General features: G+C 30.9%; 3 protein-coding genes and 1 long non-coding RNA gene across 10 annotated transcripts in view; 1 reads left to right on the forward strand and 3 right to left on the reverse strand.

Annotated features, from left to right (window-relative positions):
- Positions 1-284: 284 nt before the first annotated feature.
- Ada2b (Transcriptional adapter 2B) lies at positions 285-5,832 on the reverse strand. Of its 3 annotated transcripts, XR_011175729.1 has the most exons (11): positions 5,592-5,830; positions 5,404-5,501; positions 4,992-5,051; positions 4,766-4,907; positions 4,388-4,605; positions 4,072-4,301; positions 3,764-3,995; positions 3,112-3,161; positions 2,614-2,977; positions 2,049-2,222; positions 285-1,025 (listed from the first exon to the last, which is right to left on the reverse strand). XR_011175729.1 is itself a non-coding variant. In XM_069131043.1 (10 exons), the coding sequence occupies exons 1-10, from the start codon at positions 5,596-5,598 to the stop codon at positions 2,118-2,120; spliced, it is 1,506 nt and encodes a 501-aa protein (XP_068987144.1). In that variant the 5' UTR covers positions 5,599-5,830; the 3' UTR covers positions 285-2,117. The 3 variants fall into 3 exon arrangements, 2 of the variants coding, with proteins under 2 accessions (XP_068987144.1, XP_068987145.1); XM_069131043.1 differs by having other exon boundaries at positions 285-2,222; XM_069131044.1 differs by lacking the exons at positions 285-1,025; positions 2,049-2,222 and having other exon boundaries at positions 2,705-2,977; positions 3,112-3,201; positions 5,592-5,832.
- A 130-nt stretch (positions 5,833-5,962) lies between these two features.
- On the forward strand, positions 5,963-15,942 carry LOC138188900 (uncharacterized). Of its 2 annotated transcripts, none has more exons than XR_011175740.1 (3): positions 5,963-6,082; positions 15,115-15,463; positions 15,764-15,942. It is a non-coding gene; the product is annotated as an uncharacterized LOC138188900 (long non-coding RNA). The 2 variants fall into 2 exon arrangements; XR_011175741.1 differs by lacking the exon at positions 5,963-6,082 and adding an exon at positions 12,301-12,375.
- Alg12 (Alg12 alpha-1,6-mannosyltransferase) lies at positions 7,349-12,161 on the reverse strand. Its single transcript, XM_069131042.1, has 8 exons — positions 11,910-12,161; positions 11,309-11,441; positions 11,013-11,186; positions 10,777-10,930; positions 10,303-10,447; positions 9,987-10,213; positions 9,643-9,891; positions 7,349-9,510 (listed from the first exon to the last, which is right to left on the reverse strand). The coding sequence occupies exons 1-8, from the start codon at positions 12,033-12,035 to the stop codon at positions 7,611-7,613; spliced, it is 3,108 nt and encodes a 1,035-aa protein (XP_068987143.1). The 5' UTR covers positions 12,036-12,161; the 3' UTR covers positions 7,349-7,610.
- Positions 12,381-16,663, reverse strand: part of LOC138188883 (microtubule-associated protein futsch) — an 88,655-nt gene continuing 84,372 nt past the window's right edge. For 3 of the 4 annotated variants that reach the window (XM_069131030.1, XM_069131029.1, XM_069131028.1), the window contains exons 7-9: positions 15,143-15,330; positions 14,473-14,668; positions 12,381-13,750 (exon numbers count right to left, since the gene is read on the reverse strand). In XM_069131030.1, coding sequence (XP_068987131.1) covers positions 13,472-13,750; positions 14,473-14,668; positions 15,143-15,330 — 663 coding nt within the window. In that variant the 3' untranslated portion in view covers positions 12,381-13,471. Of the gene's footprint in view, positions 13,751-14,472; positions 14,712-15,044; positions 15,331-16,663 lie in introns of those variants that run through there. The other variant, XR_011175726.1, reaches the window with a different exon arrangement.

Raw genomic sequence — 16,663 nt, forward strand, 5'->3', positions numbered from 1 at the left:
AAGGGCGAGCGTAAAAAAATTATCGCGCCCATTTGCGGAAGCTTGGGCGAAAAATACAGTTACATCGAATGAAAGGGATAATAGTCTTCTACTCTCCGTAAAAAATATGAGCAGCTATTTCCCTACTTTGTTATCTAGCTATTTAGTATTTAAGCAATATGCCACAATAAGTATTATTTCGAAATGAAAGGTATTTTTTTAGATTTCTTTTTTCTCTTCAAATATATGACTTTTTTTAATAATTACTTACGATCGTAAGCAATTTTCTTTTTCGTATTATGTACATACGTATATATATATATATATATATATATCCTTTTCACATATTTTTTTACATTTGCATATATAATAATACAAGATAAACTTTTCTCATTTTAATCTTTCTCTCGAATTTAAGCCGTTCGAGACTTAGGTAAACGAAGATATTCTTGGAAGTACTGAATTACGTTAAAGCAAACGACTAATCTTGTTATAGATTTTTTCCAGTTTCCTAAGCATACAAGAATACAAATGGTATGAACTTTGCCATCGAGCAAATAGTGTGGTTCCTCGATGCTTCCACCTTGTACGTTTAAGTTCAACAAAAGCTGTTGTTAACACGGTATATCGTCCATCCAGGGTATATCTTCTCCTCATTCTCAAATTTAATATCTTACTCCTCCTTTCTTCATTTAATAATTTAAAATTATAAATAGCTACTATTAGAAGCAATGGAAAATGATTAGCTTTTTTTTTAAAACGTTAAAGTGTCTTTTTTTGTAATACGAGTTTGGCTCCGAACACCATCATTATCACACTATGCGCTTAACTCTTTGTTAGTTTATACCGCGATTACGTTTTGTGCTTTAAAAGTAGTATCACTAAGAAGGTACTATTTTTCGTTCATATATACAAATATTACACAGGCAACAGATAAATTATCTAATACCATAGTATCTTCATTGTAATAACAAATATCCTCTTATAACCTGCTCTTTGTACCATCCTTTATCAATAAGGAATATCCTTTGAATCGTTTCAAGAATCTATGGAATAAAATGCATTAGTTTGCGCTTGAATCATGCATGCGAAAGACGATTAGAGTACTTTTTTTAATGAACAAATTTGTAAGAATATGAAGAAATATCTGTATGTGTATGTTTACCTATGTGTGTATAATTTGTCAAGGACATTACACTTATTATTAAGCTAATAATATTCAATACTTTCATGAATCTCAGCTATATAAATATTTTAAAGTGCCTTTTATTTAAATATTTTAATACATATCCAGCCGACAACTTTTAAATACTTGTACATAAAGTATCGATCGATGATAAATTCCCGGATGGATATGTTCCAATCATTCAAGTGTTGTATTAAACAACGATCTAGAAATCTCAACTACGACGTGACTTCTTCTTTACATTTCCTTATTGTCAAGTATGGTAACAAATCACATTTAAAACAGATAGAAAGGAGCATGTGCAATTAATAATCTGTACAAGAAAACATGACAGTGGAAGAATTAATTGAGCAATATGTTCATGGCTCTATAAAGGCAGTGTAAGAGATTTTCTAGACAAGAAGTGTTAAATAATTCATAATGTAATGTTAAAAGGTAAACGACAATCTAAGGTAACAATGTTCATTAGAATAAAGTACACACGTTAGCGGAAGTATACCATGCGAAACGGCGTTGATAATTTAATATTTGAGTCTTTAAAAAGCCATCAAGAATATCAACAATAAAATTGACAGTTAAATCGTTATATACGATAACTGTTAATTTAACAAAAACTATAAAACTCTTAATAAAAGAATTTTATACTTTTTAATGGAGTTATTTTAAAGACAGTTTAAATTAATGTATCGCTAACGAATAAGACAAGTTAATTAATCTTGTTTTCTATCGTCCCTAACAATTCATCCGCCAATACATTTCTCTAAACGTTCACCATTTGAACAAGAATAAAGAATATCTTTACATATTAAATTATGTACACACACATTCTCTCTCTACCTGTCCTATATATGTTAATTAAATCAGACTCAAATTTCAATTATACCTAGGACTTAGTTTGAAAAATAAAAGGTGACTTAGAGTTGAAATGGTCGTTAATTTTTTACATATTTAATCAATTGGCCGCGATCCAGCCATTTGCTACCAGATAATGTAATATCTTACTCTCTGGTTCCGACTGAGGTACAACACCTGATCTTCTATTACCATTTAGATGTTCCTGCAATCATATAATTTATGTGTATAAATAACGTGTATATTTGAAGAGTTAACGAAAAGTAAAGTTTTCGCCTAAAATCTATCTACGACTACGACAATATCTCTGATATCAAACGAAATTGTGTTAATACTAAAGAAAGCTTTTGAAAACAAAAGTTATGAGGTAATGGTCAAATATGTGAATGAAAAGATAGTATGAAATGTATGAATAGTATGAATAGTATGAATAATAGAATGAAAAGTAACTAAATTATTTTATTATATCAATCATGTCTGAATAAATGTATCAGTTTTCTATAACAACACTACGATAAATTAAGTAGCACGATATGCCTTATTTTACAACGAGTTTAATTTTTGATAAAAAATAATTTATCTAACTAAAAACTTACTTGCAACAACAACGTCTTTTGTGTCAAATACTGTGTTGGCTTCAAATCAAGTTGAAGACACAGAGACTTTTCTTGCTTTGTTAATAAATGAGCCGCTGCTTCCATTTCTATATCCCGTTCCTCTGAGTCTCCTGTTGTCGCACAAGATTTTCCGGAAGCAGCCGCAGTATAATTCTTTTCTGTGGCAGAACTGGAGCTGGTAGAATACTGGCTGGAACAATTTGGATTGTTATCCGGCTCCACCCACTGATTGGCTGGAGTCGTCATCCGATTGGGATTGGTTTGATTGATTGAGAAGCTGCTGCTGGGTAAGTCTTTTGCAATGTACTTTCGGTCGGTGGAAGAGTAATTTTTTTCTTCTTCTCTGCAAGGTATAATAGGGGACAAATTTACCTTTGATTAAAATCACCTGTTTTAGTGAATTTAATCGTTATTGTAGTGTTGTCATCTTCATGAATTAAGGTTGTTGAAATAATCTGTTTTAAAATAGTCCTGTACCTTTTTTTTGAGGTGTGGCGGTGTATTGGTGTGGACGGCCCACTGCTGCCCTAAGTGAAATGCAAACTGATACAATCTGTTCACAAATGCCTGGCAACACGCACCACAAACAATGGAATTAGTGAAAGAAGAAGCAAAAGCTAGTGTATACTGTATAATTAAAACTCTGCATTTCGTATTCACACACATACTTTTATTGAAATTATTTATAATTAGTAATATATTCTCGTATCTGTTGTAATATTCGATCGATACATTTGTGTTAAACGCGTGTGAATTTTTTCATAATATATTTGACGTAATCATAGAATGAACAATATACATATTAAACAACAAAACATGGAGAAACATAGAAAAGAAACCTAAGAATCCTTTAATATTGAAATAATGATCGTCAATGTTTATTTTTATAAAATATGTTTAAAACGTATTAGAAGCATAAATATAAATGATGAAAACAGATGTTTTTAATAATTCAAGAATTCTACTAGCTTTTACGAATGTATATTTATAAAATGTACTTTGAGATTCGAGTAGATATACCTAATATTACACAATAGAGTATAAAACAAAAGGTATACCATCCGAAAAAAATTTCAATCACCATTGCAATGTGGAAAAAGTTAATAGATATGTGGATACACATACTTACAGATTTCTTTTCATGCCAGTGATCCACTGCGTCATTTTGTCCCTGAGTTTGTGCCATCACTTGTTCGAAATGAGCGCATTCTTCGTGTCTTGTAATACCATGCTCTCGGTAACGATACAATTCTGAAAGACGTAATCGTAGTTCTCTTTCTCTTTCAAGATTTGTTAGAAACTGTTCGTATTCCTGTGCTGTGTAAAACTGTGCAAATACTCGCATCCTATCCCTAAACTCCCTGTAAATCACAAATTTCCCATTAAAGTATCGCGCAAAATAAAACGTTACTGTTGTTAAATAATGATTAAACATACTTTTCCTCCTTCGATTGTTTTCTCTTCACTGTCTTATCTTTCCTAGAAGAAGCAAAAAACGCAGAAACAAGCTGGTAATCCCGTACGACTCTTTTTCGTCGCGCTCTCTCTCTTAAATTATTAGTATACATATCAACTTGTGCAAGTTTAAGTGCTATGTCCAAATCATCATCTTCTGCAGGGTTCAAGAATAATGAAGAAACAAGTGACTCTGCTTCATGGTTGTAGTCCTGTAAAGGAAATTTTAATATTTTAATACAGGTATAATGTAATACGAAAGGTAATACAAAGGTGTGTCGCATAATTTAAAACATACCCTTTCAAAATCATCTCGTTGTGGCATATATCCCAGTTGTGCAGCTTCTTCTGGAGTGATATCCAAAGGTGGTAACCGAGATGTGAGATCAGGCGATAGAGGTCCATGATCTGACTTAGTTTGATCTGTAAGATTTGGTTTATAGCTTTCTGTAGGAGGCCATGTGTGTTTTCCAATATTGCCATCAAGGTATCTAGCAATATATTCTTCTTTTGCTTCTGTAAGGCAAAAATAAATTAAGTACTGATATTACTAGTAAAAGATTGGTATTTAATTAATTTATTAATTAGCTTAAAATACAAGCACACCTTTTTTTTAAATTGTCATAAAATTACCATATAATAGAATATAAGAAATTTCAATATAAAATCATTTTACCTTCTGGTGAACGTGTTTCAATATGTTTGCTAATGTCTTCCCAATTTCCAAAACCAAATTGCTCAATGGCATCCAAAAGTCTAAGTTGTTCCCTAGCAGTCCAATTTCCTCTACCGTTGAATATACTAATGGTGCCAGAATCCTATAGTGATAAAAAATTATTAAATTTTTAAATGTTATTATATGAAAAAATTATATTTCACGCTTTAAAATAATTAGTATTTACCATAAACTGATAAGGGTGATCATTTTTATGTGGGCCAATTTCAGCGCCAGCGGAAAAACACTGTAGAATTTAAAAATATTATTTTCTTTCGAACAATTCTGAAGTTTGTTGTGGAATGTTGATGTTTTCGTATCGTGTTAACGGAACTGACATATATAGTATGTACGCATGTACGTGCCTCCACGTGATCACCGGTTTCATTCAATTCGCGAAGTAGAAAGGTAGTTACAGTATAACTTGTTCCACAAAAAAAGGGTGGGGACTAAAAAAAGGAATCTCAACACGCAAAATCCAGTAAAGCCAGAAGGATAGACGAAGATGTGACAGAGAGAACAGGGCGGGGGGAAGGGAAGGGGCGGGGAAGAAAGGAGACGTGAACACGTGATCGAGAAACAAGCGTTCACTCGCTCACCTGCAAACAGAGGTCGAAATCTGGGCATTCTACACATCTGACACGTAGGCCCGAGATATCCTCTTGACAATAGGTGCAGTTGTATTTAGCATACAAATCTGAAACCGAACAATCGTAATACATTAGGTCCCCAATGACAGTTCGTTCGGGTACCAATCAATATTTCGTCCATCAACGTAAATACATACCCGCCATTATTGTCCTGCAGGGTTCTTCCAGAACGATCCGGATGACGTCACCGCATGCCAAAAAGCAATAAGTTTACGTATCACGTACACTGAACGTGCAAGCTTGACCCCATTTTTTCCGCGAAATCGTACGAAAACGCGGAAAAATCCTGGTGCGCCCGCCTGGACGCTCTAATTATCGTGCAAGTGTAAACTCGTTAGAAATCTGAATGGAAAAAATGTTGTTTACGACTGTTGCGTCGCGAAACGAGTACGCATGCGTTCCTTCTCCTACCATCTAGGTAAACTACGTTTCAGTTTCGCCAACTGTGTAATAAGAAAATTGCCCTCTTCCGCAACCCAAATATAATTTATCCGCGCGCATTCAAACAAAGCAACACTGTTTTAGCATCTCTCAATTTTTTTCGTTTATATAAAGTCGGACATCGTGCGTGAACATATAAAATATATATCGAATAGAACGATAGAATAAATACGATAAAATGTCGGCTGTAAGTAAATATTTTTGAAAATATTTTTTACTACTTTTCCGGCAACATATCAACTTCTTTTGTATTGTATATTACACAAACATTACATTATAAATTGATCATAATGAAAATATTTATGTAATATGCTTCTTGAATGTTATTAAATAATTTGAAACATGTAAAATTACATTCGTAGATTGCTCAGTTAAAAGCTTTTCGTAAGAACATTATCTTATTACATCGATCAATTTGCATGGGGCGCCCACGATTAATTTCTGATAAAGATCTACAGAAACTGAAATTAAAGCAAGCAAGAATGCAGGTCTAACTGATTTTGATATAAATATAAAATGACGTGATGTATGATAATTAAATGAACTCCGTGTAATTTATATATAATTATTTTCCATTTATTTAAACAGTGTGAAGATAATCTTCCTGTGTATTTAAAGTGTGGTACACGAGATAAAGTGGTATATTGGATCATTGTAGCATTTACTGTGTATTGCACAATACAATCATTTAAGGGAATAAAGATATTACTCGAGAAATATTCATAGAATTATAAGAAACTTATTGCAATAAAAAAAATTTAACATTGATTAATTGTATTTTTTCTTTAATAAAATCTTTAATTGCAATTTGACCATATTTGATTATCAATGATTGAAATAGTAATATTAGGTATTAATTTACAGTTTTGATATTAAATCACTTTTACTTATTGCAAAATATTAATACATAGTATGTTATATATGTATACATATAATTTTTTAATATTTTACAACATATAGAATTTGGAAGAGATTTTAAGGCACTTGAATGCTCTGCAAATACCAATATGGAAATGAATGTACTTTCTTTTTGTGATAAGCTCTATCTGATGAGAATATGATTAAAGAAATAAACTTAAGTAACATAAGATACAGTAATGTCTTAGTTATAACAGGAAAAGCACAGCACATGAGAAAGCAAAATTTAAATGCTAGGATAGAAAAAAGAAAATAATGAGACCATTCTCATAAGGCAGTTTAGCAAAATTGTAAATAGTCAAAGGTGAATAATAGAATTATGCCTTTTTTTAAAACATGCATTGGTAAATATTAGTTTCATATCAAATAATATAATATATAGATAAATATATCAACATCTAAACATATAAAAAATTAATAAGATATTTTTACAATACACAAAACAATTACTATATACATACATGTTAATATTAAATACGTAAACTTCTACTGTTAAATATCTAAATTTCTAATTTGAATTTTTGTTTTTAACAAGTATACATACAAAATAACAGTTGTGGCATCTTCGTGATACTATATATTAAACAAATGCTTTATCATTTTTCAGTGTTTTTTGATATTTTAAACAATAACACAGGAAAAATAAATTTCGTCCTTTTCCGTGTTGGTAATGCATGAGCATTAATTAAGATATACATTTTTGTTATCACAGAACAACGTATTTACAGTTTACTATAATTATATAGCTGTACTATTAAAAAGCACAAAATAATGAGTAATTCAACATTCAATTTGAGCTATTTCTCATTTTTTTTTTGCATCATTTCATCTTTTTCGTTGGAAGCATAGTCATTTACTACAGTGTTTGAAACACTATTACTAGATTTTTGAGCATTTATGGGGACGTTTTTGTTATTGGCATACGTGATAAAATACCTTTCTTGTAAAACTTTATTTGTACCTTGGCTTGAGCCATCATTTCCATTAATATTTCGAATGATTTTTTCTGCTTTTTCTGTATTATATATCTTTCCTTCATTATTATAATTCTGCATTTTTGAATTTTTTGGAAATTCTGTTGGAGACTGATGATCCCCTACTGCCAGTTTTGGTAAAATTTGTGGTTTAGGTTTATCATTTTTATTTTCAAAAGTGTTTATAGTAAATGTCTTACTTTTTCTTCTTCGTTGTACTAAATTTTTTAAAGCTTCACTAAACTGCATTAACGTTTCTGCAATTGGTCGTTCCATATATGTAGCTTCAATCTTTTCAAATAGATCGTCTTCTTCTGAAGTTAATTCGCTTTTTATTTGTTTAAACTGATTTATTATGTCCCGTAGACTTTCTTTGGCATCTTTAATTGTTTTTACACCTCTATTTTCTGTCATAATATCTATTCTTTGTAAATCTTCTGCTTCTTTTGTACTTGTTTCTGTAGGTTGCTCATTATATTTAACATCTAATTCTTTTTTATCTATTTCTGAATCTTCATGTACAAAATCTTTTTCGAATTCTTTAAATTGATTGATTATATTTCTGATGCTTTCTTTCATATTAAGTGGTTTATGTTGATCTGTTGTTTCTTTGATTACTGCAGACTTTTCTTTTAGTTCTTGCTTTATCATAGGTTTTTCTTTTGTCTCTTGAATTATCATAGGTCTTTCTTTTATTTCTTTAATCATTACAGGTTTTTCTTTCATATCTTGAGCTATTGCAGGTTTTTCTTTTAATTCTTGAATCACCGAATATTTTTCTTTTAAGTCTTGCTTCGTTATAATTTTTATCTTTTGTGATGACTCTATTTTTATTGGAATTATTCTTTTCATTTTAGCATTAATTTTCTGTGGAATTTCTGGTAATACTTTCTCGTCTATTGCATCTTTTCTTAATTTAACTGCCTCCAGTTTTTCTTGAATAAGTTTTTTAACAACTTCCTTTAAAATGTTACTATCTTGTTGAACATTATCAAGTTTTAATCTTTCTTTAGCTACTTCTATCTTTTTATTTTCTTCTTCCTTTATATCCAATTTTTGTTCACTAATATTAGAATTATTCTCAATATCAGATTGCAATTCAGTATTGCTTTCAGTCATGATATCATTTTGTAGCTTTGGTATGGTCTGTAGGTTTTCTTCAGTGATTGATGTGTTTAACTGTGATAAGTTATTCTCAGATATGTTATTAGGTAACTTTTCTGTGCTTAATGATTCAATGAGTTCGGTAGGTTCGTTTGTTTCGTTATTTAATTCATCTTCTGATACTTCTAAATCTAATATATTTATATCATTAATATTTAATGGCTTTTCAAATTGCTCTAACGACTCCATTATTTCATCCAATATTGGTTCCATATTTTGTACAGTGTCATTTAGGACGTCCTTGCCGCCTATACTTTTCTTTGTAGCATTTTCTTTTGACTGTTTCAAAACTGTCTGCGGTGATGCTTTCTTGGGATCATATCGTATATTAGCCTTCCTTTTCATGATAAATATAATTGGTCTAGTTTTTATCCTTATTGGTGGTAACATATTATAATTTAATGCTATATGAGAAAAACCATCTACAGAATCTAAGATATCGTGTGTTTTAAGATATGGTTTTATATTGGGTGAGTATTTACTTTTAGCTTCCATTAAAAGATGTGTAAATTGAAGCATTTCAGGACTATCAATAGTCAAATTTTCTTGTTTTGAATAACTGGAAGTTAATTAATCATAAATTAGATTATACTATTATTTGGGTCTAACGAAATTTATCTTCAGCATATTATCATTTTAGAGAGATTTGTCATTTTATGACTACTTCAAATAGTTCATTTATAAAACTTACATCCAAGAACTATTTGTTTGCGTAAATCTTGAAACTCCTGTTTGTGCAGTTAGAATATCAATGTGTATATGCACTGGGTTGATAGAATCTTTTTCGAGTCTATGTAATTTAGCAATAGCTAAACCACCAGGATAGTTAGAACCAGCGACACATAAAAGAAACATAGAAAATAGAGCATTTAAAACTAGATGGCCTAAAATTATTAGTGCTAAAATTCCATTCCATGGACTTTTCCCTCTGTTTTCCCATCTAATTTAAGGAAACAAAGAACTGTATAATTACAATTTCAGACATTTAAAAATTAAAAGTAGTTCAAAAAGCAAAATTAAATGTAAGTTACTTACATTCTATGACAAACGGCTGCAGCACTAACATTTAGCAGTGGAAAGACATATATGATAAACCTCAATTCTTTATGTGGTAAAAATGAGAACAATGCAACAAATGCTATACCAGGAACTGTTAATGCTCGAACTCGTGCATCCCATAACATACCCAAAGGTATTAAAAAGTAAGATAAACCTAACCCACGAGGCAGAGCTGAGTAAAAATACCACAAGAATGGCGATGTCTGTTTTTATGTTAAGTAATATACAAAATACTTTAAAATTATCATTTTGAATAAATGCATTTAAAAATAGTGACTCTGGTAAAGGATACACCCCATTCGCTGCTTTTATTAAGGATAGTGTTAAAGTAAAATACTTCTCCTTCAGGCCATAATAATCGTCTCCAAAATATAGAGTCTACTGTGATCGTTAGCGTTAGAAAAAATATACCGGCCGGAATCGCAATTTTAAACAGTCTAAAAAATTATTAATTTTATGAAGCTTTTGTTCTAATGATTTATATAGCTTTAATAGATGAATGTTTTCTATGTTACAAAATTATTTTTAATCACTTTTCTTTTCTACTTTTAACAATAGCATAAGTCTTATTGCAGTTTATCAAATTTATGTTTAATTTAGTTATTTTTGACAGAAGGGTTTTGTTATGTTAATAAGTTTTATAAGCAAACAAAGCTTACAAATCAGTGCAGTTTTGCAGAAGGTTCCTTGATGATTCTAATCACTTCTGTATGCAATGTTACAGCCATACTAGGAATCAATGGTCCACAATATAATATGTAAATACCTTAGTATGGTTAGTTTCTTGTTGGCTATATCGTACAAAAGGAATAATCCCAGTAGCATGGCAAGTTCTGCTCTGAATATTATTATTGCTGCTGCAGATGACCAAATAAATATCATGTGATTTTGTTTCAACCATCCATACAAAGCCAGTAGTACTACAATATACATATGATATACAAGTAGTAATTATCATGTAAACCACTAAATAAAATACAGATAATATTGAATTTAAATTACCTAGTGGCATAGCCATTATATTTGGCAATGGACGACTTAGATAATACATAAAGTGATATTGTGTCACAGTAATTGCAACAAGCCATTTTGTAAATTGCAAACCAAATATGCTTTGTAAAGCATCTTTATATAGCTTCAGTGTGCCTATTACTAACAAGCCCAATGTTGCTCTTACTGGAAAAACATGATACTAATTACCTCTTTTTAATGTGATATGTTTTATAAATTAAAGATTTAATATCAATAATAAGACAAAAGCCGTTAATAATGCTAATGAATAATATTAATCAACTTACCAATGTATTGAGCAAAAAATTTATTAAGTTGCAAATAATTAATGATTGCTATTAATGGTGATGCCAAGCCTGATATTATAATTGGTCCCATGAACGATCGTGGCACAACTCCAGGAAATTCATGATGATCATACTATCATAGAACAAGAATATGTTACAAACGATTAGTTATTTGTCTTTATTTTCTTTTTTAATAAATATATGAATATGTTTTTATACAAATGCTGTAAACTATTTAATTTTCCTTTTGGCTATCTTTATGGCTATGGTTTTGGCTACAAATTATCATAGTATGTTATTAATGAACATATATAATTTCAAAAATTTTGTTAATATACTTTCACTTTAATGAAAGCAGAAATTAATATATTAGTGAACTCTTCAAGCGTGCAGAAACTATATCAGCTGATCGTAAGTTTATAAATACATGCATCTGCTTCTAAATATAATGTCTAAGTTTTTGCGTAATATCTCTTTGATTGTATGTCAGCAACCTGTCAAGGCAGAAAGACAAATATTCTCTCTCTTATTACTACTTATTTAATTCTTAAACACTTGTTTTCTAATATCATATAGTTCCAATAAATACAATAATAATTACCTCCGACAGGTTAAAGCCATGGTATAAAATGTCGTGCATAGCCTGTAGATTGAAACTTTCTTCCACTTTTGTAAATGGACAGTACAATAAATGTACTAAAGCCACCAAGATAATTAAATGATCCATTATTTTATTCTATACGTGGAACGGGTTCAAAAACATTGTAAGACTTCGCGTTTTAATCATGACAATCTGACGAACACAGACAACTTTTTAAATACATATTTCTTATATCAACCGGGAATACCACGTCGTCTGCTCTCATGGACTCCGTCCAAATTACGTATGTACTTTCATTGCCAACATTCCAGGTTTAATATTTCCTTAAATTTCCTAGAATTTCGTGTTAATTCACTATAATTTTTTCTCGTCAAATCCAACAGTTTTTCAACATTTTCCAGATAAGAAAATCCAACAAGTCTCGTAGTACTTTAAATACGATATAATATTTAATACAATTGAAAAGGTAGATATGTTGCGTCATTATTATTCTTTTATTAAAAAGTTAGTTTATTAGCTCCCAGTAATTCATTATAACAATAATGTTACAATATTTCCGTATATTAAGAAGATTAAGCGCTATAAAAATGTTTCCTCGTTCGGTGTGGCAATCTATTTCAATGAAAACTTACAAAATAAATCACAATATTTTTAATATTAATCAAAACGGCTTTTGCTAATAATTAATTCATCAATTCTAAACAACGTTCACTAATTACATACGGTTATTATATGAGGACACAATACGTTCTTCGTTTTGGGAGGATCGATTACAATGCGACAAATAGCCATACAATATTTTGCTACTATTATTGTATAAAAAGATACAAATACGTATAAAGTAAGCGTTCCAAAATATATGTTATAAATTTTCACAACGGGATGCCGTAAATTTTAATTTCTCTTAAACAGATAGTTATTAGTTCATGATCTTTTAATTCACAAAATAAACAGAGGAGATATATGTATATATTATCATTTCTGCATATCTTTTGAAAAAATAACGATCAAACATTCGTTCGTTTCGCTACGTACAGATGTATATACAGGGTGTAGAGGAAATTCGTACTTTATTTTAGTATAATTGAAAAATACATTTGTCCCAAATACACGGAGAAAACCCAAAGATTTCAAGCTGTAGATACAAATCGCTTTTACATTCGTCTCGTGCACATGTCCGATAGATGACGGTCTTCTGCGAATTTTTTCTCCATTTATGTAAGATCCCATACAACATTTTTTAAGTATTCCATAATTAACGCGACGCTTGTATAAAACTGCATCGATCGCACGAACAAGATAGAGACAAGGTGCTTCATGAAAGCTGCGTTCTATTAAAAATATCGTAATTATTGTGTCTATATTTTTTCACATTTTACTATAAATATAACATCACACTTCAAGCTACAATTTAATTTAATCTTTCGTTCTGGTTTCCTTTTCTTCTTTTCAAATTTTATTTCAAGTTGATTTTTCTCAAAATAAAGACACTTTTATCTATCTTGTTCCTGCTCGATGTACGTATATAGAAAGATCGTTTAGCAGAAATGACTCCGGCAGAATTAACGCCTTGGTTTCGGCGCTCGCGAGTGTATTGGCTTATTGTGCAACATGTGTTCGCATTTGGGAATGTGACGCTCGGCGGCGGCCTTATTGAATTTTCTTCCGCAGTGGGGACACTGAATGTAATCGTAGTTATCGCTAACCGGCGGCGGTGGCAAATCGCTGAGCTTGCCTCCAGCGGCCAGGTGTGCTTGTACTTGTTTGGCCGAGCGTATGGCGTTAATGAAATCCTCGTGTTTGCGCCGCCAATTCGACTTTATCTCCGGCTTCTTCGATTTCTGAAACATGCAAAACGACAATCCGTCTCATTCCTCCAGATCGATATCTCTCGTCCTTCTCTCTTTAAAGGAGAAGAAAAAAAAAATAAAACGATTGATTCTTTCGTGGTATAAATGGATCTCTTATCGATAATGGATTTCTCTTCGTGATACGGACCAGCCTTGCCATTAAAAAAGATTTCTATCTACTAAAATATATATAAGATAGTGGTATTCTTCCATCACTGAAAAGATTTTAGGTTAGGTGGTAATGACAAAATTCGCAATCACTTAGTTGCCAACCTAAAATATTCTAGCATCGTCATTGTCATTATATCGCATGTTGAATTGTGATTAATATTATTTGAAAATTACTGAGAAAATTGAGATAATTATATATAGTGGATGGTTGATATCATTTTTTCAAAATTAATCGACCAATAACTAATTGACTAACAGTTACCAGTTATTTTCACTGATTTCGTAGTTTCAGTAATAAATTACAAAATCTTATTTACTCGATACTTAACGTTTTCTCCAAATACACTGCATACAATTCTTACTCTTACGTTAGTCTTGTTCTTCGCGTTATATTTTTTTATAACGAGTAGAATTAATTTTTACCTCTGCAAACATGGATTTCAAATTTACTTTCTTTAAAGCTTCGTACAGTTAGGATGAACTGAGATGGGAATTTTGAAGGATCGGAAGAGGACGAGAGATTCGGGACAAGAAGTACTGACCTCCACTTGTTTTTTCACAAGTCCTTTTTTCACGAACGGTTCGAGATCGGTGCCTTTTACGCGATACATCATCGTATCAAATTGTTTCCTCTTTTTCTGGGTCGTTTTCGCGCAAATCTGCTCGTGAAGGGTTACTCGATCTTGAGCGAAACGGCGGCCACACATTTTGCAAGGAACCAGAGCGTCACTGTAACATCTTTAAAAAAGAATTTGATGAGATTTGAAAAAAACGTTGATATCTTCTTCTGTAAAGAAAATTGATCGAAAAGTTCCTTCAACTCCTAAGGTTATGTTCGACACAAGCGATTCTAAGATAGCAGGATAACGAAATATTTCCTTTTTCTCTGATACCTGTTGATATTTCGTTGGTTTATTTAGAAATTATTTATAATTTGTTTATAGTAAAAATATTACTTTTTTTACAATTATTTTCATCGTTACAGACGTCACATTTTAACAACTTCTTTTAGCTACATTCTTTCTACTCACAGTGTATAAATTTATCGAGCAAAATAATAATATCAGCTGTAGGATATTAAACATTTTAAAATAAGGATAATTTTAGGTGCTACGAGTTTGACGATAAAATATTTCCCTGAAATATTTGTCTGAGATATTACAAGTTCCTTAATCTCATAACAGGTAAACCAATTACTCTAAAAATTCTTACGTCGCTGCCGCGGCTCCTCCGGTTCTGCTGGAAGCTGATCCTTTGTATCCTGTTGAACCGGAAATTGGCGTCTTTGCTCTCGAAGCCATTTTGCTTCTAGAACCGGAAGTCTGACCTTGCATGGGGCTACCACCAGATGTGGACGAAACCGATGGTGGCCGTGTTGATTGCATGGAAGTAATCTGTTTCTAATTAATAGAAACGTTAAACGATAATTATTTTTACTTCAATAGAATATTTTCAATAGAATATTTAAAAAAAATGTTGCAATAGAAGAAGGCCAATTTTTCAACAGAAAGTTTCAGCCAGAGAATTATTAATGTATATTAAAATATTACAGGTATTAAAACTCTATTATTAATATTAGAATTGTTAATTATAAACTATTTATAAATAGAGCAATCTTTTTCATTTACAATTTGGCTAATTTCAAAAAAATGTTGCAATAGAAGAAGGCCAATTTTTCAACAGAAAGTTTCAGCCAGAGAATTATTAATGTATATTAAAATATTACAGGTATTAAAACTCTATTATTAATATTAGAATTGTTAATTATAAACTATTTATAAATAGAACAATCTTTTTCATTTACAATTTGGCTAATAGTCTTTTGCTTTACAGGGACTCTAATAAAATATTGTTCATATATGTTGCTTATTGTTAAATGATGGATTAACAATTTTTTATATCGCATGAGGTCACTGCTCTTGCAAAATAGTTTATTTTTATTAGCTGTTTATGATACTTTTGTCTTAATAAATAGCTGGTAAACTGGTGATTTTTCATATATGTCACACTTCTAGCAAACGAACGATATGAGAGAAGATAAAATGAGAATAACAGAGGGGAAAGTAAAAGCAACTGGGTAACTATTCGATTCCTAATATTAACAAAATTATTCAATGATATGAAATGTAGGAAATACCTGTTGATACTACAGTTTAATTTTGTTGTTAAAATTTAGCAAGGCGACTAGGAAATTTCGCTGTTGCGAATATTTCGATTAATCAGAAATTGGAGGAAGAGGAATCCATGTGCAGCGAAATCGCTGGATTTCCCGGGTTAAATAGCGTCAAAGAGCACCAGACATTTTACTCTCTAAAGCTTTCTACTTACTTCTCACATACCAAACTTCAAGCTGTGGCAGAAAAATTGCATACGATATTCGATTGAAATTATCTTTGCAACCAAGAGCACATCATTCGCGGACGAATTATGTTTGCAAATTAATAGAATAAATGTGTGAAGTTCCTTTCTTGTATTATATGTCTAGCTATGCGAGAATTACAATTAGGATGCTTTTATTAAATTTGATTACATTTTATCTAAATCGCTGCATTTTATCATATGCTTTTATAATATAAATTTTGTTTGCATTTTGTAACAAAGATGAGAACATTTTTTCCTATAGTGAAACTATCAATGCAAGTATAATTACTTCTTTGTCCTTGAGATTTCTTACATTTCTGGCACATCAGATACAAAGAGTATGTACTTTTTCAACTTTTTATAGAAAATAAA

Source organism: Bombus flavifrons, chromosome 17, assembly GCF_040668555.2.
Source record: "Bombus flavifrons isolate JBK064 chromosome 17, iyBomFlav1_principal, whole genome shotgun sequence".
NCBI classification, from domain to species: domain Eukaryota; kingdom Metazoa; phylum Arthropoda; class Insecta; order Hymenoptera; family Apidae; genus Bombus; species Bombus flavifrons.

Bases quoted from the DNA above. Each gene is read 5' to 3' on its own strand.
- Ada2b (XM_069131043.1), bottom strand. The intron at 4,908-4,991 runs GTAAATACTAAT...TTATCACTATAG, and splicing joins ATCACCCTTATCAGTTTATG to GATTCTGGCACCATTAGTAT. The intron at 3,162-3,763 runs GTAAGTATGTGT...CATTTCACTTAG, and splicing joins ACTGGCATGAAAAGAAATCT to GGCAGCAGTGGGCCGTCCAC.
- Alg12 (XM_069131042.1), bottom strand. From the start codon at position 12,035: ATGGATCATTTAATTATCTTGGTGGCTTTAGTACATTTATTGTACTGT. The intron at 10,931-11,012 runs GTAATTTAAATT...TGTATATTGTAG, and splicing joins TATAATGGCTATGCCACTAG to TACTACTGGCTTTGTATGGA. The intron at 9,892-9,986 runs GTAAGTAACTTA...TCCTTAAATTAG, and splicing joins GCAGCCGTTTGTCATAGAAT to ATGGGAAAACAGAGGGAAAA.